At 39.7% G+C, this 23,563-nt stretch overlaps 1 protein-coding gene across 1 annotated transcript; it reads left to right on the top strand.

Annotated features, from left to right (window-relative positions):
• Positions 1-19,525: 19,525 nt before the first annotated feature.
• DIRAS2 (DIRAS family GTPase 2) lies at positions 19,526-20,363 on the top strand (the record flags this gene model as incomplete). The annotated part of the gene is made up of 1 exon (XM_079926954.1): positions 19,526-20,363. Exon 1 carries the CDS (start codon positions 19,764-19,766, stop codon positions 20,361-20,363), a length of 600 nt encoding a protein of 199 aa, XP_079783080.1. The 5' UTR covers positions 19,526-19,763.
• Between the last annotated feature and the right edge of the window lie 3,200 nt (positions 20,364-23,563).

Here is a 23,563-nt window from a genome sequence, read left to right on the forward strand (position 1 = left end):
TCTCAGGAGTTCTATGCAGCTGGTAAAAATCACAATATGGCTCCGTATGTACTAATATGGATCTGCATGAACACTGGGTACCACACTTGCATTTGTGTGTGTGTGCTTCTGTCACTAATGAGCTGTCAGTTGATATCTATCCCTCTTTGCCTAGATACCATTTTGTTAACACCTGATACCACTAAACTCGTAAAACATACTAAATGTTTCAGTACAAACCCTCCTTTCCCATTTGATTTGTGCTCTTGACTATTTCTGGTGATTGAAACTGAGATCATGTTGTATAAGATGCCACTGTGAGTTACTGTGAAAAAACGAGCCTGATCAAGTTAATGCATTGGAAATGACATATATATATGTCATATATATATGCCATTATATATATATAATGTCATTATATATATATATATATCATATATATATAATTTCATTTCCAAACATGACATATTGGTTTTTTTTTTACACTGATTATTATTTTATACTATTTTCATTCTTACATGGACATTCTGAGAATTTTCTCTCTGTCCTTTAGGACAATTCCAGGTTCCATTGAAGCTGTTCTGTTTCCATTATGGAAACACAAGCCAGGTTTGGGGCCCAGGGATGTTGGTCTACAACCCTGAGATGACCAGTGTGACCCAAACCTTAATTGCAGGGCTTGTACTAATTAGGAACTGTGAGTCTTTAACTCAGCATTGAAAGGCATGTGAGTCATAAACATTTTTGTATCATCTCATTGCCTTTTCCTAAGACCTGTGAAGACCAGCAAAATCAGAATTCCTACTCCGACTACAGTCTCATGTGGCCTGGCCCTTCACTGGTCAGCCTTATCAGGACACTTTTGCCCCTGGCATTGGGACTATGCTAAAATACTGATTCAAATATCCATGACGTAAGTATAACCCATGTTTTCCTACAAGCAGGTGTTATATTAGCCACCTGGTATCGTTGCTCAGAGTTCAGCTTTTGATGTGGACCTTTTATAAGGCATCTCTGACCTTTTTGATGAATCAGAAAACATCACAGTCATCCATTATTCCCTGCCTAACATCATTGTTACATTTTTTAAAATAAATACGAGATGTTCTGAAAATTGCTTGGCAATATTACATGTTAGTGTAAAAAATCTTCCTCCAACATTTCATAATCCAGAGCTCCTTGTTCAGTTGTTTCTAATTTGGACTGGCCTGAATGTCTTACTGGGTTTGCTAAACCTGAGTTGAATGCAGGTTCTGCCACTTACTAGCTGTGCATCAGTGCACTGTTACTTTAACCACCTAAGTTCTCACTTCCCTTATCTGTGAAATGGGGCTGCTGATACCCAAATCAGAGACGTTTTAAAGATCAAGCTTGTCTGGGACCTCTCAACACTGGCTAGATGGTCAGGGCTCCTGGGCTGTGTTGGTGGTTGCTATTACAACCTGGCATGAAGCCCATTGTCTCATAGTTGCACTCTACTTCTGGATGGAATTCTGGCCTTTAGTTTTAGCTTTTCCTAATTTACCTAGTATGTACACTCTCCAATTCATCTAAAAATATTGACTTTTTTCTTTACATCTTTGTCTTTAAGCCAGACCTATAGGACTCCCTATTTTGTATCTGGTTAAATCCATGTTCCCTCCTTCACGAGCACTCTTTTCCTCTGGTCTTTGACTGAGCTCATCTCCCCTCAGGCAGTCCTGACTCTGTAACTGAACTCACAGTTTTGAGTATGCAAGAATATCCCTGCTGGATAGTTTTGTCATTCTGGTCTTGAGCTATTTATCTATGTAATGACTTCAGGGGTCCTGGCCTTGAAGCCTGCTAAGGACTGGTGGTGCTAAGGGCTGGTGGTTCTAACGGCCTGTGTTATGCTGTCATTGGATTCTAGACACATCAGGAGCTATAGCCTTTTACAGCGAATTTTGCTGACCTGCCTAGTAACCAGAGAACAGACACAAGTATGTATTCACTGATTAATGGTTCCCAGTTCCCGACTGTATGCCCTTGCCTTTTCTCATTCCATCAGCTTTGGAACTCCTGGATATTCTACACTCACCAAGGGCATTGCCCTCTGGTTTAGTCTTCTCACTCGCCTTATGTTCAAATGTCATCCAAGTGACTTCAGTATTTTCCCTCCACCCCTCTTAAGCTCCACACCCACAGTCACAGGGGATCTCTTCAGTGCTGGAGGCTCTCCCACTTCCAGAGAGAATCTTCTCTCTGACCACAGCAATCTGATTCTGCAGCATCCTTGCTCAACTTCTCCTTGAGCCTCTCCCAGAACTTACACTTTATCTTGCTAATATATTGTTACCTTCCCATTAACATTTAAACATGTTCATGTCTCTATATTTAATCAAAACTGGGTACCACTCAGCCACCGATTCACAACCAGTCTCAGGAAATATTTCCAAGCTGCCTGTATCAATGTCTGCATCTCATGATCACTCCTCAACCTATGGCAACCTAGCTTCCGCCCAGGGTGCTTCTGGAGCATCTCTTGCTAGTGTCACCAGTGACCTTCATTGCTTCTCAACCAGCAGGTGCTTTTGTGTTCTCACTGTACTTTACGTCTTCCTACCAGTTTACATGGTCAAGCCCTCTTCTTTTTTGAAGCCCTCCCTTTCATTGGCTTCCACAAAATGCCCTTCAGTGCAGTTGCTTTTGTTTCTACTATTTGTTCACTCCTTCTCTTAATTCTTTGCAGATCCACTGCCTTTTCAAACAGTACAGTTTGGAGTCTCCTGAGGCTGTCTCTAAGTCCTGTTGTTTTTTTCTCTGTTCCTACAAGCCATGTGATCCATAGACTTGGCATCAATCCCTACCTCAGCACAGATGACTCCCACCTGTGCATTCCAACCCCCGATGCTAGAGTTGCCCTGAATGCATTTCCACTTGCCCACTTGATGTGAGCCCTTGACTGTCCCAAAGACACTTGGTGCTCTGTCTGCTGAAAATCAAGCTCATGATTTTCCCCTAAAACCTAGCCTTTGATCTTATCCCAGCTCTCCAGTTCCACCAGTTGGAATCCTTAGGAGTTTTCCTTGACACTTCATTCTCTCTTACTCCACGTCTTAACTCTTTCCTCCACCAGCCATCACTCATTGCTGTTGATGCCACTTTAACTGTTTTCTGTCTTTCCTGCTAGTTTAAACTGTCTGTTTTGGGCCCTTTTTATTTTATTTTATTCATCCACTTTAAAAAAATTTTATTGGAGTATAGTTGATTTACAATGTTGTGTTAGTTTCAGGTGTACAGCAAAGTGAATCTGTTATACGGATACATATATCCACTCTTTTTTTTTTTAGATTCTTTTCCCATATAGGCCATTACAGAGTACTGAGTAGAGTTCCCTGTACTATACAGCAGGTTCTTATTAATTATCTATTTAATGTATAGTAGTGTGTGTATGTCAATCCCAATGGGCCCAATTTATTATAATAGACTTCTTGTCCTCTTTATATGGTAAAGCCAGACCCCTTCAATGGCTGTGGGTTGCCCCCTGAAAGCCCATATGATCTTGGCCATGCCTCCCTTCTACTAGCTTCACCTCATATCACTTTCCTCTTGCTGACAGTGATGTTCATGCCACCCTCCTTAGAGTGTTTGGAGGGCTCTGTCTGCACAGGGCCCTCACATGGTCTTTGTCCAGCTTTTTTAATACACTCCTGTAGCAGAGGGCCATGGACGAGACCTCTCCAGTGGCAGAACTGCCCTGCCATTGATATAGTGGTATGGTCCACACTAGTCCTCTGTCATTGTAGCCTGGAAGCCACGTCTGAGGTCCCGTCCAGCCCACCACCAAAGCAGGGGTAACTACCACAGGTGCACGCCAGGTAGAGATGAAGCCCAAGGTCTCTGCTCACGTTGCTCTCGCCTGAGGCACATTGCTTGGCCTGGCCTTCCCAGTTTGTTCATTAGAAGTAAAGCGCAGATTCATTCACACACTGAACGTATTCTTATTGTGCACTTTTTATGGGCCAGGCAGTGTTCAAGCACTGGGGAGACAGCAGTGAATGAAACAGATACAACCCCTCATGGAGCGTATAATGTAGTGGAAATAAACACAGTTTTAAAAGGGCAAATTGCAAAGCGTGTCAGAAAGGGATATGTGCTATGGAAAAAAATAAAGCAGGAAGAGGCTAAAGCCTGCCAGGGTTGAGTCTAGAATTGTAAATTCAGATGAGGTGGTCAGGGAAATTCTCACTGAGAAAGTGACATGTGAACATAGGTGTGTGGGAGGTAATGGGGGAAGAGTGCTCCAGGTAGAGGGAACAGCCAGTGCAAAGGCCCTGAGGCAGGAGCATGGCAGGCATGTCCAAGTAGCAATGAGGAGACAAATGTGGCTGGAATGAAGTGAGCTGGGGAGGCAAAATAGTAGGAAGTGAGAATACGGGTGGGGGCAGAGCCCTTCACCTGTTACTGTCAGGGAGACAGGGCAGCCAGTGGGTTTTAATCACAGGAACGATGTAATCTGGTGTCTGGGTGGGGAGCTGATTGGAGTGGCTCAAGGCCTGAAGCAATGACCACTTAGGAGGCTGCGGCAGTGATCCAAGTAAGAGGTGACGGTTGCTTCAAGAGTGTGAGGGCAGTGGGGAAGATGATTTGTGGCTAAGTCTGGGCATGTTTTGAAGATACTGCTGACACACTTTGCTGATGGGATGGACATGACGTACAAGAGAACAAGAGGGGTTCAGGAGGGCTCCAAGGGTTTTGGCCTGGACAGCTGGAGAGAGAATGTGGGTACTGATTGAGATGAAGAAAATTGTAAGCAGTTTAGGGTGATATAGGGGTTTCAGTTCTGCACATATTATATTTGGGATGTCCCCAAGGCAACAAAGTAGAGATGTTTGGGAGGGAGAGAGACATATGACTCTGCAGTTTAAGAGAGAAGCCTGCCCATGGGTATGCAGTTGGACATTGTTGGAATGTGGATGACAGCTAAAGACGTGAAACCCGATGACACCGATGAGAGGGTGATCATAGTGGGGAGTGGGGGGAGGTAGCAAGGATGGAGGTGTGAGGTAGTCTTACTGGCTTGTTAAATAGGAGTGATGACACTGACCCACCTCCCCTGCCACCACCCTCGCCCCGGCTGGACCTCCTGACTGTCTCCTGCCCCTCAGAGTCCTCAAGGAAGTCTTGGCACAGCGTGAGTCAGACCTATCACTTCTCTGCTCAAAGCCCTCCATGGCCTCCTGTCCTTCTCACAGTAAAAGCTGCCTCTACACCACCCCCCATCCCCTGCCCATTACCTTGCTGGTCTCATCTACCTTCCTCCCTCCCTCCATTCTAGAATCCTCCCTGTTCCTAGAACATGTCACGCTAGCAGCTGTGTTTACACCTGCTGTTCTTTCCCCTCCCAGGTATTCAGAATTCATACCATCACTGACCTCAAATCTTTGCTCTAATAGCAGCTTGCCAGGGAGCCCTTCTCTGGCTTCTGGCCACCTCTGATGGCCACTGTACCTCCTCAAAATGTCACTGAAAGATACTGCGTTGATGTATTTTGATCAAATGCACTCACACCCATGGAAACCCTTCATTTGAAAGACTTCTAAGATGATAAAATAATGATTTTCAAGTTTTTAATTGTGCAGATAAGAGAGCTTTTAAGGGAAACACTTGCATTGCTTTCGGTAAAATCATGTATAAAAATGCCTCCACCATTACATCTCTTTTCAAAATGCTCTCTCCATAGGACAGTTGTTTTTCCAAAGCAGGTACCGATCCCTCCCTCCTGTTTTGAAATGTCATCTTTCTATTACAGGGATGGAGAAGGGTGCTTATTTTTGGAAAATACCTGCTGTGTGGCATACTACTAACAGCCACCTGCCACCCAGAAAATGGTTATGAATGTAGAACAATTGCTTTTTGTGTAATAGAAAAACATGACTTGCCTTTTAGTTCTGCAACACTTATATTTTCTTTGTGGCAAGATGACTAGTGAACCATCATGTAGTAGAAAATATTTTCATGGTGGTTCCTCATCTTCTTATAAAGTATTGTAAGGAATCTACTACATCGTAAAGGTCTTATTTCTATATATTAAAAAATAAAATATCCAAATGCATGATATCCAGAAGCTCCTGCCTACTTTTGCCTTCAGCTTCTTTGCTGCAAGAACTGACTGATGAACAATGCAATAAATTCATTTACCTCTGGTTCTGTCTATATAATATCACCACATAACCTCGTGTAATTTTTTATTTCACTTGACATTGCCAACCTATGAGCGGTTGCTCTACGTAGATTTTTCAAAACTTGATTTTGTTACTTTAAAGAGTTCATTGATCTCTTCTGGTACAATTTTCCTTGGTCAGCTCACAAAAATGTATTTCAACAGCAGATAATCAACATGCGCTAAAGTGTTTCTGATGTGTCCGGCTTGGGTTGGATAAAATAATGTGCTGGCAGGTGAGGTCCATGGGGTCCCTGCCTTAATGGCACTGATATTGGAGGGAGAGGGAGAGAGAAAACACAAATAAATACCAAGAGAGAAAAATCAAATAAATAGATACCGAGAGAAGAATAAGTATCTTATTATTGAAAGAAAATCATTCCAACAAATAATAGATGTGCTGAAGTGTGTTTGAAATATTTCTGCTTTGCTCTGTTTAGTAAATATCTCCCCTGTGAAACTTCTAATATTGGTTCTTTACACCTTCAGCATTGTTTTTTAATTATCTTCATACAGGACTCTGAGAAAGGCATGCATTTTAGTTTGTCATCATGCATTTTGGTGTATTATTTTATATATTTTATTATGGCAGAAAAATAACTTTTTCCAATGACTTGTGGCATTTTGCCTTTCAATATTAATAATAAGAAGATTCTAAGCATTTTAAAAAATCAAGTTTAGGGCTTCCCTGGTGGCGCAGTGGTTGAGAGTCCGCCTGCCGATGCAGGGGACATGGGTTCGTGCCCCGGTCTGGGAAGATCCCACATGCCGCGGAGCGGCTGGGCCCGTGAGCCATGGCCACTGGGCCTGCGTGTCCGGAGCCTGTGCTCCGCAATGGGAGAGGCCACAGCAGTGAGAGGTCCGCATACCGCAAAAAAAAAAATCAAGTTTAGTTAAATTTTATAACATACCGGATTAAGTATAATGTGTTAAACTTTGCTAAAAAAGTGTAGAGATTTGTTCTACAGTGGTGTAACCCAATAGATAAACAATGTGAGCCACATATGTAATTGTGTATTTTCTAGTAATCACATCTAAAATAATACACAACTGAAGTTAATTTAAATCATATGTTTTATTTTACCCAATATATATGAAATATCATTTCAACCTGTAATCAATATCAAACTTATGAATGAGATATTTAACATTCTTTTTTATACTAAGTGTTCAAAACCCAGTGCGGGACATCTCAATTCAGTCTAGCTGAGTTTCAAGTGGCTACAGTACTGGACAATGCAGTCCTGTGGGCTTAGTTTTAGACGCAGTGGCTAAGAGTGATGTGTCACAGTACCATTGATCAGTATAAAATTAGGGCCTGGAAGTAGGTGCAAAATTTAACTGGTCTTCTCAAGAAATTAGACTTTTTTAGCCTGGTCGGATTGGATTAGATCCTTATTGCTATTACTGTGTAATGTGGATGACACAGGAGAAGGACTATCTGCTCTGCCAGTGCTGCTAATTGTGCTCACGTTATGAGCGTGGTTTTTAATTCATAGTTTTGTTTTTGCTAAGAATATTTTACTTACGGCCATGTATTTTTATCGTAGTAAAGTATACATACATAAAATTTACCGTTTCAATTGTACGATTCAGGGGCATTGAGTACATTCACATTGTCGTACCACCATCCATCTCCAGAACTTTTCATCTTGCAAAACTGAAACTCTGCACCCATTAAACAATTAATCCCCATTCTCCCCTCCCCTCAGCCCCTGGTAAACCACCACTCTACTTTCAGTCTCTATGACCTTGACTACTCTAGGGGTATTTCATGTAAGTGGAATCATATGTTATTTGTTCTTCTGTGACTGGCTTATTTCACTTAGCATAATGTTCTCATGGTTCATCCGTGTCGTAGCATGTGCCAGAATTTTCTTCCCTTTTAGGCTGAATAATATTCATTTGTGTGTATATACTGTATTTTGTTTATTCATCTGTTGATGGACGTTTAGGTTGCTTTGGCTGTTGTGAACAATGCTGCCAGGAGCATGGGTATGTAAATATCTCTTCACTTGTTTCAGTTGTATATCTATATAGCAATTATATATGTTTTAACTATTTTGAGTATATACCCACAAGAGGATTGCTGGATCATATGGTAATTCTTTGTTGAAGTTTTCCCACAGTGGATGCACTGGTTTAGATTCCTAGTCGAATTGCACAAGGATTCGAATTTCTCCACATCTTCCCTAACATTGTTATTTTCTGTTTGTGTTTTGTTTTGATTTTTGATAGTAGCCATTCTGGTGGGTGTGAGGTGATATCTAATTGTGGTTTTGATCTGCTTTTCCCTGATACCTAGTGATGCTAAGCATCTTTTCATGTGTTTATTGGCCATTTGTATATTTTCTTTGGAGAATATTCAAGTTCTTTATCCATTTTTTAATTGGTTTTTCTTTTTACTATTCAGTTGTAAGTGTTCTCTATATATTCTGGATATGAGATTCTTATCAGGTATATGATACACTTTCTCCCATTATGCAGGTTCTCTTTTAACTTTCCTGACACTGTCCTTTGTTGCACAAAAGTTTCTAATTTTGATCAAGTCCAATTTATCAATTCATAACAAATCCCAAGGGGCGCCAAATAGCCAAAACAATCTTAAAAAAGAACAAAGCTCAGGCTTCATACTTACAGATTTCAAAACTTATTATAAAGATACTGTAGACAAAATTGTGTGGTACTGGCATAGGAATAGACATAGAGACCAATGGAATAAATTTAAGAGTCCAGAAATAAGCCTAATTTACATTTACGGTTAATTGAGTTTTGATAAGGGGATCAAGACCATTCAATGGGGAAAGAATTGTCTCGTTAACAAATAGTGCTGGAACACTGGATGTTCACAGGTAAATGAATGAAGTTGGATCCCCTCACACCATATTCAAAAATTAACTCAAAATTGATCAATGGCCTAAATATAAAAACTAAAACCATAAAACTCTTAGAAGAAAATGTAGAGGTACATCTTCATGATGGCAATGGATTCTTAGATATAACGCCAAAAGCATGAGTAACAAACTAGTTCATGATTGTGTGAAGGAATCTTTTTTATCCACCTGCCAATTTTGTAAACTTTCATTTGGCTAAAACTAGAAATCTACCTAACCAAGTACACGTATAGAATCATGTTCCAATAGGTTGACAGTGAAGGAAGGGCCCCAGGCTGCACACAGCAGCACCTTAAGTCATCACCCCTGGCTTTGAACAATTTCTTCTTCTTGCTGGGAGAGCTTCCATCCTCCAGTTGTCTTCATCTTTTGGTGTTTATTTCCCCCCATGGTTATCATGCTGCATTGGGCATTCAGGGTCAAACTCGGTAACTGATCCTTTGACTAGGACAATACTCTTTTTAATCCACATAGTTTACCTTTTTACTCTCTTACCCACATAGAAAAGAAATAAGCAGAAAGTGGCCCAAACATAGGCTCTTGGCAGTCTGCAAAATGTCACTAAGTGCATTTTATTGGGCTGTTTGGGCTTCTTGGCCGTCATATTTTCCCCAAGTGGAATAGTTTTAGACAAACATCAGTGAACTGTATTTCTGTGCCTAAGCTGTGGGCTTATTTACCTCTCAGTAATGAAACTCTTAAAGAAAAATTTATTCTACCCCCTTCCATTCCAAGAAATGTTACAAGTTCTCTATTTCATTGTTGCAGATATTAGGAGTCTTGTGATGAGTGCCTAAGGATTCCCCCCATGTATGGGATGGGGGCTCCATTATCTGGGTGCAGACGTGTCACCTGCTTTAGCACCTGCACTAATATTGCTAGGGTGGGTGTCTCCATAACACTATGAAACAAGATTCCTGAAAAAAGGATTCTGCTTCTCTGGAGAAGGATGAGCCATGGATATTTAACTCTTCTTTATAATCAGGCAGGCATTTCTCACTAATAAATCTCTCATTTTCTATGTTCAGCTAAGGTAGTAATATGGATCCTTAATTAAATTTAAGATTCTAAAAATACGTCAAAGTACACTCTCTTACCTAGAGAATGTAAGTTCTGTTAAAAATTGTTAATTTCTTTTTGTTATATTTATTTATGCTGTAGTATCAGCAATAGTCCTTATTTTTACTTAAATGACCCATTTGCCTTTTATTAGTAGTAGTTTTAAATATAGGCTCTCAAGTACCAACTTTAAATATGGAATTTGCTTAAAGGTAATAAAGTTTAAATGTTGTAATGAAGACAAATCTACTTGAGGAGAAAGCATTGTGGAAAACCAAGGCAAAAACTGAGCAGTTATAGCCTGTATAAACTTCAGGAAATGAAGGTACCCTTGATCTCAGACTGTTAATGGGACTTTTTGGCAGGATAGTATACTAAATTGTCCGGCTTTTCCAAAGGCTGACAGCTGAATTCTTGTAATCTATGATTTTTCTCTGGTTTCAACTGTTTTTTTTTTTTTTCCTGCATTTGTCATTGATTTTTTTTAATTGAAGTATATAGCTGATTTACAATGTTGTGCCAATCTCTGCTGTACAGCAAAGTGACTCAGTTATACACATATATTTTTTTTTTTACTATTCTTTTCCATTATGATTTATCCCAGGAGATTGGATATAAGACCCTGTGCTATACAATAGCACCTCGTTGTTTCAATTATTTGTTTTTTGAAGCAGGCTTAATTCAGGGTATAATGCAGATAAAGATGGTGGTTTTACCTGAGCTGCTGCCGCTTCTTTGTTCTTCCTTTTTTATTTTTAATCTCATGCACGTGAATTTAATGTGTCTTCCAAAGGATACTTGAATAGGCAACTTTTGTGACTCAGGAAATCAAGGTCCATTTTCCCTACAATCCTAGGTGGGCCTAGGATAAGCCTCTGATAATTCTGCACCCAATTACAATGTGGAGGAGGTTTCCCCACACATCCAACGATTCTTCAGACACTAGCTGGATGTCCTTCCATTTGACTGAATTCTGACACTATCACCCAGATATAGCATCAGCCTCCAAAGGTTGAGGGCTCACCTACAAGACTGTTCCCTGCTTCAGATGCCACTTGCCGAGTCCAGGTTGTTACCAACTAGCTGTAAATCAGAGGTTCCTGCTAGCCCCTCCTTAGGTTTGATTAATCTCCTAAAGTGGCTCACAGAACTCAGGAAAACATTTTACTGACTAGATTACTGGTTTATGATAAAAGGATACAACTCAGGAACAGCCAGATGAAAGAGGTGTATAGGGAAGGTATGGGGAAAGGGCACAGAGCTTCCATGCCCTCTCTAGGTGCACCATTCTCCCCATGGCTCCATGTGTTCACCAACCTGGAAGCTCCCCTAATCCTGTCCTTTTGAGTTTTTGTGGAGGCTTCATTACACAGGTATGATTGATTAAATCATTGGCCATTGGCTACTGATTCAACCTCCAGGCTCTCTCCTCCCCTTCTCCTCCCAGGAGGTGGGAGGTGGGGCTGAAAGTTGGTTAGTTATCCTGGCAACCAAACCCTAGTCTTTAAGTACTTTCCCAAAGTCACCTTATTAACCTCAACCCAGGTGATGGAAAGGGTCTTGTTATGAATAACAAAACACTCATATTACACCTTTATGGTTCTGAAGTGTTTTTAGGAGCTAAGGACAAGAGGTCAAATATTTTAACAAAAGATGCTCCCACTGCTCTTACCACTCATGAAATTCCAAGAGTTTTGGGAGCTGTAAGCCAGGAACCATAGACAAAGACCAAATATATATATGAGAAATACATTTTGGTCGTCTGAATGACCAAATATATACTTCTTATAAATCAAAATATTGCATCTCTAACCTGATTTTCAGTATTTAAAATGTCTCATTTTGAATCTTTATTATAAGACACACATTTTTATATTTTATGATATTTTGGGATGGATAGTTTACTGCCTTTCCTTGATACTTTCCTTCATTTGCCTGTTTATGTATATGCTTTTTAGAAGTGTAAGGGACTGTAGAGACAGTTTAGTCCAGACAAGTTCAAGAAAAGGAAAGTAGCAGGGTATATGTAAAGTCATTCCAGACAACCTTCCTATATAGGGACTAGGCTGTTGGTGAACATATCTGCGCATCAAGAGAACGCACTCTAGCTGCCTTTCCCAGCCAATATGATTCTTCTTTAAATCAGTGGGCTACAAGAGACCAACAGACATATGGTGAAGCCAACCATATGAAAGAGAAGGAACACAATGAAGAAATGGAACTAGAGGTATCTCAGATAAGAATAGCAGCAACAAATCTCAATTAGCATTCTTATTGAAATTCTGCATCGTATCACCTTTCCTGAGATAACAAAGTGCTTCTCTAAAAAAGAAAAATATCAGAGTACAAGAAAGTTTATTGGCAACATAAGGAAAAGATTTTGAGAAATCAAGAACAGGTATACTTGGTCCATCCTGTAATACAAGTTTCAGAAAGAGGAAAAAGATATAGGGCTTGGGATGATGTAATTTTAAAAAGAAAAAGAAAAATTTCCCAAGCTGCAGAAAGGGTTATGTTTTTAACCATCTACTTCACCCCCCCGCCCCCACAAAAAACCCACCATAGTTAAAAAGCAGTTCTAGATATATCCTAGTGAAATGTCATGACTCCCAGAATAAAGAGAATATCCTAACCCTGCCAGAGAAGGGAAAAATACAACTTTGCTACAAAGGAAAGAATATCGTACTGGCTTTGGATTTCATGTCAGTAACCATGGATGATAAAATTAAATAATTTTTAAAATCTGAAGAAAAAAGAATTTGACCTTAGTTTGACTGCAGAATTCTATCAATCAAGTGAGGGCATGAGCTCAGAAATTTTAACATCATCTAAAAGAAGTTATCAGTAATGTTTATACCAAAGCGTAAAATGAGTCCAAGGAAGGTGATAAATTGAAATACAAAAGTTGTATTACTTAAGCAAAAAACAAACAAAAAAGCTAGAAAAAGTAAGACTCCAGTGTTGCTGACACAGAAAATTATGCAATCAGCAAAGTTTAATGAAAATAACCTTTCCCTCTCAGTGGGTCCAGTCCTGTCTACTTCTGCAATGAAAAATCTTTACAAAGTCCTTTTAATGCTGTTTATTGATTGGGTTTAGAAACAACCTGTAGAAGAACCACAGAAGACAATTTAAATTTTGAAACTAATTGCAAATATTATATCTGGAAAACACAAATACTGGTATGTACTTTAAAAACAGAGTATACCTAACAAAATTAGGCAATGGAGGAAGGTAATAGTGCTAATTTCATAGAGAGAGATGTTCCAAAGTCAGTAAGTCAAGACATTAAGATCTATTATTCAAGCAATGAGTGCATTATTTAAAATTTAACTGTGAACACCAGGAAACAACTGAGTTTCCATTCTTTTTAACAGTGGGTATCTCTGGAAAGAGAGACTAGGGCTGCCGAAGGAAGGGGTCTGGGTGTGGATAAAAGAGTATTTTACAATTTTGTTTATTCTTTTTTTTAACCAAGTACATGCATTATATCATTATTTTTAAATTTATTTGTTTTTAAAGTTTTTAAGCTGAACAGCAGGGTTGGTCTGGGAAGGTTTAATTGGGACTTCCTCTGCCATCACCTACCCTTCCTTCTCTCCCTGAAGACCAACCTTCTGTGTGTGCATCCTGAATCCCAGGGGCTCCTGTTTTTTTCCACATTTGCTCCATCAGATATCCATCAGCAGACCCATACAGATACTCTTTCCCACCCATCTAACCCTTACCTTAACCTTTGCCAATTGTCCCTTCTCCTTTCCTTAATCTCCAAATTTCCTTAAAGAGAAATCTACACTTCTTGTCTTTGTAGCTGTCTCATCTCGTCACTCTCATACCCAATGCAGAATGACTTGTACTCCCCAACACCACTTAACTGAAACTTTGCCAATCTTCCTTTACTTCTGTGCGGCTGAGCCACACTGACTCCATTTTGTCAGCTCCATCTTAGTTCTGCAATCCTAGCCCTTCTCTTCTCTGCATGACTGAGCTTTTGCCTAACCCACAAAGAATACATCCAAGCCAGATAAATTTCCTATCAACTTCTACCCTTGCCTTCATCTGATATGAAAACTGGAAGAGTGCCTTTGCTGGCACAGATGTTCATGAGACCCCCGCTGGGGAGGAAAAATTCCTGGTTCCTGACAGGTACAGACGTGCTTCTCACTTGGTAGTCAGATTCTATATTTCACTTTGGCCCCTTTAAATTCCCCTGTACCCCTCTCAGCAGGGTGGAGTGCAGCTGTGAATGCTTCTGGATTGCTGTCTGCCTGATCCAACCTGTATGTAAGTTCACTTCAATAAACTTCATAATTCTACTTTATGGAGTTGCCTGCTTCATTTTTCAGTCTCGAAGTTCCTTCTCAGTTTGGGGAATGTTATTCAATATCCCTATCTTTGAACAACTTCCTAGTCTCCAAAATCAAAGCCTTACTTTCTAGGTTTATCATACTTGAACTCTAACAATAGTATTTCTTTAACTGGGGTCTGAGAATGAATCCTATTAGATTTCCCAGTTTTTAAAAAAAATTGTGATTTTATTTCCATGATAATTTTAAAAGAATAAAATCATTCAGAATAATCTGTATAACCACCTTATAACAGTGTAGTGTTAACATCTTTGTAACCACCACCCATGTGAAAATATGCACATTTCTAGCGCCCAGCAGGCTGCCTAGCACATCTCAACTGTCAGATTCAACCAGGTTGTTGCATGTATTATTCTTTGTATTGTTCTTTGTGTTGCTTTTTCTTATGGTATGAATAAGTTAATTCAGTGTATTTCTTTTTATAGTATGAATATTCCATTCTTTGCTTATCATTTCTACTGTGAAGATGTGTGTTGTTTCCATCATCTGGCTATTAGGAATAAAGCCGAGCCTGTTAACGTTTAGCACATTATTTCTCGCACCGAATCAGTTTCAGAATCAGTAGACACTGTTATCACATACAGTGGAATGCTGCCCTATACAATGTCTTTTTTAAAACTACAGCTTTATTGAGATATAATTCACCCAATTAAAGTATACGCTTTAGTAGTTTTTGGTATATTCACAGGGTCATGCAGTCATTACCACAGTCAGTTTTAGAATGTTTCATCACTCAAAAGGAAATTCTGTCCAGTCACTTCCCATTTCTCCCCAATGCCCATGTCACCCCAACCCTAGGCGATCACAAATATCCTTTCTCTGTCTATAAATCTGCAATTCTGCATGCCTCATATGAATGGAATCATACAATATGTGTGGGCTTTTGTTACTGGCTTCTTTCATTTAGCATCATATTTTCAAGGCTCAACCACGCTGTAGCGTGTATCAGTACTTCATATCTATTTATTCTTGAATAATATTTCATTGTATGGATCCACCACATTTTACTTATCCCTTCATTAGTTGGTGAACATTTGGGTTTTTTCCACTTTTTGGCTATTATGAATAATGTTGCTATGAATATTCGCATACAATTTTTTGTGTGGCTATGTTTTCATTTCCCATGGGTATAGAATTATGGAAAACACTGGGCCTTATGGTAATTCTGTTTAAGCTTTTGAGGAAGTGATAGAACGTTTTCCAAAGCAGCTATACCACTTTACATTGAAACCAGCAATGCACAGGGGTTCCAATTTCTCTACAACATTGCTAACATTTGTTATTTTCTGTTTTTGTTTTTTTTTAATTTGTGATTTTGTTAAAGTCTTCCAAGTGGCAGTGAAGTGGTATTTCATTGTGGTTTGATTTGCATTTCCCTAATAATTAGTAACAGTAATGTTGAGTATCTTTTCAAGTGCTTATTGTCCATTGGTATAGCTTCTTTAGAGAAATGTCTATTCAAGTGCTTTGTCCATTTTTAGTTTTTGGGTTTTCCTTGCTGTTATTGAATGACAGGAGTTTATTATATGTTCTGGAATTAATCACTTGTCAGATATATGATTTGTAGAAATTTTCTCCCTTTCTCTGGGTTGCCTATTACTTTCTTGAAATCAAATTTACCTATTTTTAATCTTGTTCATGCTTTTGATATCACATCTAAGAAACCATTGCCAAATCAAAGATCACAAATTTATGCCTATATTTTCTTTTAAGAGTTTTATAGTTTTTGGTCTTACATTTATGTCTTTGATCCATTTTGAGTTAATTTTTGTATATGGTATAAGGGAGGGATCCAATTTCATTCCTTTGTATGTGAATATCAGTTGTCCAGCATCATTTGTTGAAAAGACTATTCTTTCTCTATTGAATTTTCTGACATCCTTCTCAAAAATAAGTTGACTGTAAAAGTCAGAGTTTATTTCTCGACTCTGAAGATTTTCATTCATATATTTGTCTATCCTGTACCAATATCATACTGTCTTGATTATTGTAGCTTTGTAGTGAGTTTGAAATCATGAAGTATGTGTTCTCCAACTTTGTTCTTTTTTTCTTTCAGTCAACATTGGTTTGACTATTCTGGGTCTCTTGAATTTTCCTGTGAATATTGGGATCAGCTTGTCAATTTCTGTAAAGTAGTCAGTTGGGATTTTCTTAGGGATTGCATTGAATGTGTAGGTGATTCAGGGACTATTGCTATCTTAACAAAATTAAGTCCTCTGATGCATAAACATGGATGTCTTTCCACTAATGTAGGTCTTCAATTTCTTTCAACAATATTTTGTAACTTTCAGAGTATACATTTCGTACTTCTTTGTTAAGGTTATTCCTAAGTATCTTATTCTTTTTCATGACATTGTAAATGGAATTAGTTTCTTAATTTTAGATTGTTCATTTCAAGTGTGTAGAAATACAATTAATTTTTAAATGGGTATTATATTCTGAAAACTTGTTGAACTATTTTATTAGTTCTAATAGTTTTTAGTGGAGTCCCTAGGATATTCTATCTACAAAGTCATGCCACCTGCAATATAGTTTTGTTTCATTCTTTTCCAATCTGGATGGTTTTATTTCATTTGCTTGCCTAATTCTCCTGGTTAAAACCTCCAGCAAAATGTTGAATAGAAGCTGTAAGAGTGGAAACTCTTTTTCCTGATCCTAGGGAGAAAGCATTCAATCTTTTACCATTAAGTATTGTGTTAGTTTGGTATTTTTCATTATATGCCCATTATCTGGTTGAGGAAGTTCCCTTTCATTGCTGGCTTAAGTGTTTTTGTTTTAACATAATGGAGTGCTGAATTTTGTCAATTTTTTGTATCTACTGAGGTATCATGGTTTTTGTCCTTTATTGATATGGTGTGTTACGTTATATACATGTTTTATATATATATATATATATATGTATATGTATATATATATATATATATGTATAGATATGAAACCAACTTTGCATTGCTGGCATAAATTCTACTTGGTTATGATGTATAATCTTTCTGTATATTGATGGATTCAATTTGTTAGTATTTTGTTGATTTTTATATCTATATTCATAAGAGAAACGGGTCTGTAGTTTTCTCATGACATCTTTGTCTGGTATTGGTATCAGGGTAATATTGGATTCAGAAAGATTAAGCAGTGTTTCCTCCTATTAAGTTTTTGGGAAGACTGTGAAGAATTGGTATTAATTCTTCTTTAAATGTTTGTTGGAGTTCACCAGTGAAGCCATCTGGACCTGGGCATTTTCTTTTTAGATAGTTTTTTGATTACTATTCAATTAAAGTTCTATTCATATTTTTGATTTCTTCTTGTGTCTACTTGAGTAGTTTCCATCTGTTTCATCTGAGGAATCTAACTTGTTGGCTTACAGTTGGTCATGCCCTTGTAATCTTCATTTCTGCAAGATCAGTAATGTTTCCTCTTTCATTCCTGATTTTAATAATTTGAGTCTTTTCACTGTTTTGTTTGTTCAGTCTAGTGCAAAAATTAATTTTGTTGATATTTTCAAAAAAACAGATTTTGGTTCTATTAATTTTTTCTGTTGGTTTTCTATTCTTTATTACTTTCCACTGTTATCTAATCTTTCATTTTTCTTCCTTTGGGTTCAGTTTGTTCTTTTTTTAAAAAAATTGTAACCATTTAAAACATCAAAGTATAGTTAATTTACAATGTTGTGTTAGTTTCAGGTGTCCAGCAAAGAGAATCAGTTATACATACATACATATATATGTATATACATATAGATGCTTCTTCGGTTTTTTGCAAGGTTAGGGATACCAAGTGCACACAGAACAGCTGAGTATTTATTTGAGCAGATTTGCAGTCAGATGTACATGGTGAACTCAGAAAAAAATCAGGAGATGAGATGCCACAGTCCTGGGCTTTGATCTGATCTGTCTGCCAGTAGACATTAGCTGCACACACCCATTTCCTTCCATGGCTAATTATATTTAATTTTTACTGGTCTCTGAGAATGACTTTGAGCAATGCCTTTTATTACTGTCCCTTGGTTACTCTAAGATTAGAAAAGTGAAAGTCAGCACAATGTTGCCTGGAGAAAATGGGTTCCATGCTTCGCATTACCGTATTACGTGTCTACTTTGTTTTAAAAATGTTGGCTGTTTTCTTGACTGTCTACTTTTTTGCATGTCATATGTCCTTTCTTACCAGAGAAGGAACGGGATGAAAGATGTTTGATAATCTGTATGTCAGGAAATAGGTGATGTTTGTGATGAAGGGAAACCCCATTCTACTCCATTTTAATGACCATTAATAGTGGTTTATATCACTGTCTTAGTAACACTTGACTTCTTATAATTCTTAAAAATAGAGCACCCATAATCATTTTAAATTTGATTAATAAAAGGACCCTCCAAGCTTCTTAGTTAACTGTCAACTTCTACTGCTAAATGAGAGTCCACACCATGGCCTGAGTAGTGCCCAGGCCCCTGTGACCAGCTCTCTGTCCAGCAACCTGTGGGACAGCAGCCTGTGGGACAGAGATACTGCAGTTTGCATCCCTGCCTCACCTCTCGCTGGCTGTGTGAAGTCGGGGACATTACATTCCCCTATTCCTTCTGTGTTTCCTCATTTCACAACAGGGATAATGACACCAGTTCTGCAGGCTGGTGAGGATTTCATGAGTTAACATAAACACTGAGTAAAAATTGCATTCTCCTCGCCTTTAACCCCCTCCTTGTACTTTTAAAACATTACATATTATGACCAGTGTATTGGGTGTTCACAGTACTTCAGGTTAAATAGTAAAGATCTGCTGTGATTATGATTGTGTGTGTGTGTGTGTGTGTGTGTGTGTATGTTGGGGCTTGGTTAATTTCCATCTCCCCATTACCTTTCCTGGATTCTGCTTCCCTTGGGCTGACTTGGCATCTCTTCCCTGAGCACAGGGTGATGTGAGAGCAAAGCTGCTCAGAACCATGGTCCAATAAGGAGGAATAGACTGGCTCCAGTTAGCCACTCAGTAGATCAATAGCCCTGTTGAAAACTGGGGATTAGCTATAATTATTGGATTTAGAATTACAGAATTATAAAATGAAATTTGAATTGTTCTTGTGTTGGGAAAGTGAAAGCAAACTGTACCATTTTGATTTTGTTTTAAGCTATCAAGAGAGGGTAAAGCAAACTGTACCATTTTGATTTTGTTTTAAGCTATCAAGAGAGGGTAAAGCAACCTTTTCCTAGATTTTTCTTTTACTAATTCTCTCAAACAACATCTGGTTCCTTTGCTAGGTGCTTCCTAGTTGATCGTTGGAGCCCTCAAGCAACATGCCAGAGCAGAGCAACGATTACCGGGTGGCTGTGTTCGGCGCAGGTGGTGTTGGCAAGAGCTCTCTGGTCTTGCGGTTTGTGAAAGGTACATTCCGGGAGAGCTACATCCCCACTGTGGAAGACACCTACCGGCAGGTCATCAGCTGTGACAAGAGCATCTGCACCCTGCAGATCACGGACACCACAGGCAGCCACCAGTTCCCTGCCATGCAGCGGCTGTCCATCTCCAAAGGGCATGCCTTCATTCTGGTCTACTCTATCACCAGCCGGCAGTCCTTGGAGGAGCTCAAACCCATCTATGAACAAATCTGTGAGATCAAAGGGGATGTGGAGAGCATCCCCATCATGCTTGTGGGGAACAAGTGTGACGAGAGCCCGAACCGCGAGGTGGAGAGCAGCGAGGCTGAGGTGCTGGCCCGCAAGTGGAAGTGCGCCTTCATGGAGACCTCGGCTAAGCTCAACCACAATGTGAAGGAGCTCTTCCAGGAGCTGCTCAACCTGGAGAAGCGCAGGACCGTGAGCCTCCAGATCGATGGGAAAAAGAGCAAGCAGCAGAAGAGGAAAGAAAAGCTCAAGGGCAAGTGCGTGATCATGTGAACTCCCTCCCGTGGGAGCAGCAATTGTGTGTCTCCCTCTCCTCCCCTCCCCCTCCACGTGAAACCCACAGTTGTCAGGGTAGCATGTCAGATGCCCACGTGTTAAATATTGCATTTTGACCGAGATGTGCGCTCTTGTCCTCAGAGGGCATTTTACACTACCACCAATAAGCACCCCCTCTCCAGAATCAGGGAATCTGACAAATGCTTAAAATGAAAACTAACATGCTCAGCATCGCAGGGAACCGAATGGGGTGCCAGACATTTCTGGAGGCATCGTTCGCCATCAGGAGGCATGAGGGCTTGTGCCCTCGGAAGCAGCGTGTGCCGATAGGGGGAAATACTATCTGCATACATGTGAGAGCATGTTAACCCAGAGCTGCAAGCACCACCCCCAGACCAGGCATCCCCTCTGCTCAGAAGCCAGTGACAACCCTTGGGGAGGGGAGGGGTGGGAAGAGGTGAGAAGACCAGGCCAAAGTTGTTCGGTTCCATGGTTCTTTTACTGAATTAAAAATAACACAGCCTCTCTACCCGCCAGAGGATGTTCACTGTCAGTTCCCAGCTGACCTGTGAGCCTTGCCACTCTGAGGGGAGGTCCTCACCTCACTAAGTCTAGTTATTAGCAGGTATCGTTTTAGCCTTTTAGGGTATTTCTTTTCACATACAATGATGAATTCACTAAGAGTGTGCCGCTCTGTCAGAAATTCTTCAATTTCCGTTTAAAATGTTTGCGTAAGGATATCGTGGACAATACTAAAACATTGCAATAACGCTCCTGTGTGTTATATTGTGAGAGTTTTAGAAATGTGAAGTTTCCTTCCTTTGACCCATGAGGGGTATAACTCTTCCAGCCCTCAGATTTTAAATAAAAGCAATTAAAGTAGCTATTTTTTAGACATTTTTGTCCTCCAACATGATTTTCTTCTTTTCAATAACTCGATCTGTATCCAACTGGGTAACAGCCAACAAAGGCCATCCGAAGACCAAAAGCCACATCCATTTTCTAACAGACACGGACATGTCTGTGCCATACTTTGCATCTTAATGAAATACGTTGAAACAAAGGTTGTTCACTGTGTTTTTGATGATTATCTATAACGAGTATATTCCTGGGAAATGCATTCAAGTAATAGATTATCGTGCATGTTCCATTAGAAATGTCTTCTAAGAGCTGTTCAATGCAGGGTTCACTCTGGAAATGATTATCTTTTCCTCCTAATGATCTCGTGTGCATCCTCAATTCTTCAAACCAAATTACGGCCACTGCTGATTCCTGCATGCTAGGTGGAAATGGGTCCAGCAGGCTCCGTCACAGGCCGGGCATAGCCCACTCAGCTTATTCTTCTGCCGTCCTCAAGGCTGCTTTGGCTCTGCTTCCTGAAAATTCCCACTGACAGAGCCTGTAAATTCTCCTGTTTGTTCCAGTCTGCATCCCACTCGGGCCTCCTCTGGAATTTTCCCTTTCAGCACACCTTCCTGTTGCCTGCCTGGCAGGCAGAGAGAGTGATGCCCTCAGGATCATGTAAGGGGAGCTTCTCGGCTTCTGGGCAGCAGCGCCCAGCTGGGGCAGGATGGTCAAGTTCGGACGTTTGCACATACCCTTCTCTCCTGCACTTGCTGTGTCTTTCCTGTGCCTCCTGCTACAGCAACTATTGGGCAGTTCTGTGCTCTCAGCAGATCCTAAATTAACCTTTTTCTGCTTAAATTTTCTTGGCTTCATCTCATCCCCTCTCCTCTGCTAATAACTCGTCCTTGTGATGTATTTAGTGTGTGGGAGGTAGTTTGAGAACCATTGGCTCCATGGTCAGCCCACCTCTCTGGCCTCCTAGAATAGAACTTGGACAGGGAGGGTACAGAAGTGGCCTGGGTGCCACCAAATCCCTCTCCAAGTCCCAATGGACACACCTTCTGATGGGCTCCTTCTGTTCCAAGTGGCTGTTCCACAGCCTTCACAGTGAGATCTCATTGGTGTGTTTTCTAGAACATTTGCTTTTCAACTTGTCCCTACCTTTTTTTTTTTCTATTTCTATTCTCAGAGAGATGTCATCCATTTGTAGTCTGAATATGGGTTAAGTGGAAGAAGAAACAGGACTTCATGGCCAAAATGAACTTTAGAGATCTTGGGTGGGTTAAACTAATGGTAAAATGTGATGTCTGCCACAGGCTGTAATGTCCGTAAGGCTCCCAGTATGTGGGCTCCCTGTCACTGCCCCATTCTTCCTAATCCAAGTTAGAAATTCATTTAGCCCTCTCAAGGCAGTGTCTACCTTTTTAAGTGTTTATAGCTTGATCAATATGAGAAGCTTGTAATTATTGAAAATCTGATCTCATTCAGGACACATTTTCTTCCTTTGTATTTTGCCTGTGAGTTTATTGGAAGGCCATTGATGCTTCAATCATGGGTCTTTATTCTGAGATCATTTTTTATGAACTGCACTGAGGATATAGATGATTATCTCAAAATAATATTTTCGGAGCTCCCCAATGGACATTCAGGAGGAGTTAGTCCCACTGAACCAGATGTTTTTAGCATTTATGTGGGCCAGTCCCCGAATAAGTAGTTGTGGTTCTTGAGTACACGTCCTGCATTGCATATGGACACAGAAGGTTTTGACCTTGCCACAGTAAGTTACAAAACTCAAAATATTGCTTTGAAGATGGCACTCCGGGAATAAGCTTGGGGCTCCATGGATCCCGTTTGTCCCTGCCAATCCCTCTTCCATCTGGTGACAAGCCATGGGCGTGCCCTGGGCATGCATGCAATACAGCAAGACCAACACAAGAGCAATATTGAATTGTTCATTAGATCTAAAATTATATATATATAAAATATATATAATTTATCTTCCTGCATTTTGAAGTATAAAGTAGTACATTGTACATATCTGTAAGCTAGTATATTTGTTTCACCATTTGTAATATTTAAGAAATGCTCTCTTTATAGAACAGAAGTATTAAATATCCCCCAAAAATGCTCTGTGATACTTAATTTTTTTTTCAAAATTTGTAATGTGTTGCTCCTACCTAAGCTCTCTGGAAATGTCCATAACTAATGGGACACATGTAAACCCTCAAAGATCCATCCTGGAATTCAGTGCCCCACAAAGACAGTGTGTGGACAGAACATTTACAGAGCATGACTTTTATACATGTGGGATAGCAATGTGTATATTTATATTTAAGGTGTATTTACTGTTA

This window comes from Stenella coeruleoalba (assembly GCF_951394435.1).
Source record: "Stenella coeruleoalba genome assembly, chromosome: 7".
NCBI classification, from domain to species: Eukaryota; Metazoa; Chordata; class Mammalia; order Artiodactyla; family Delphinidae; genus Stenella; species Stenella coeruleoalba.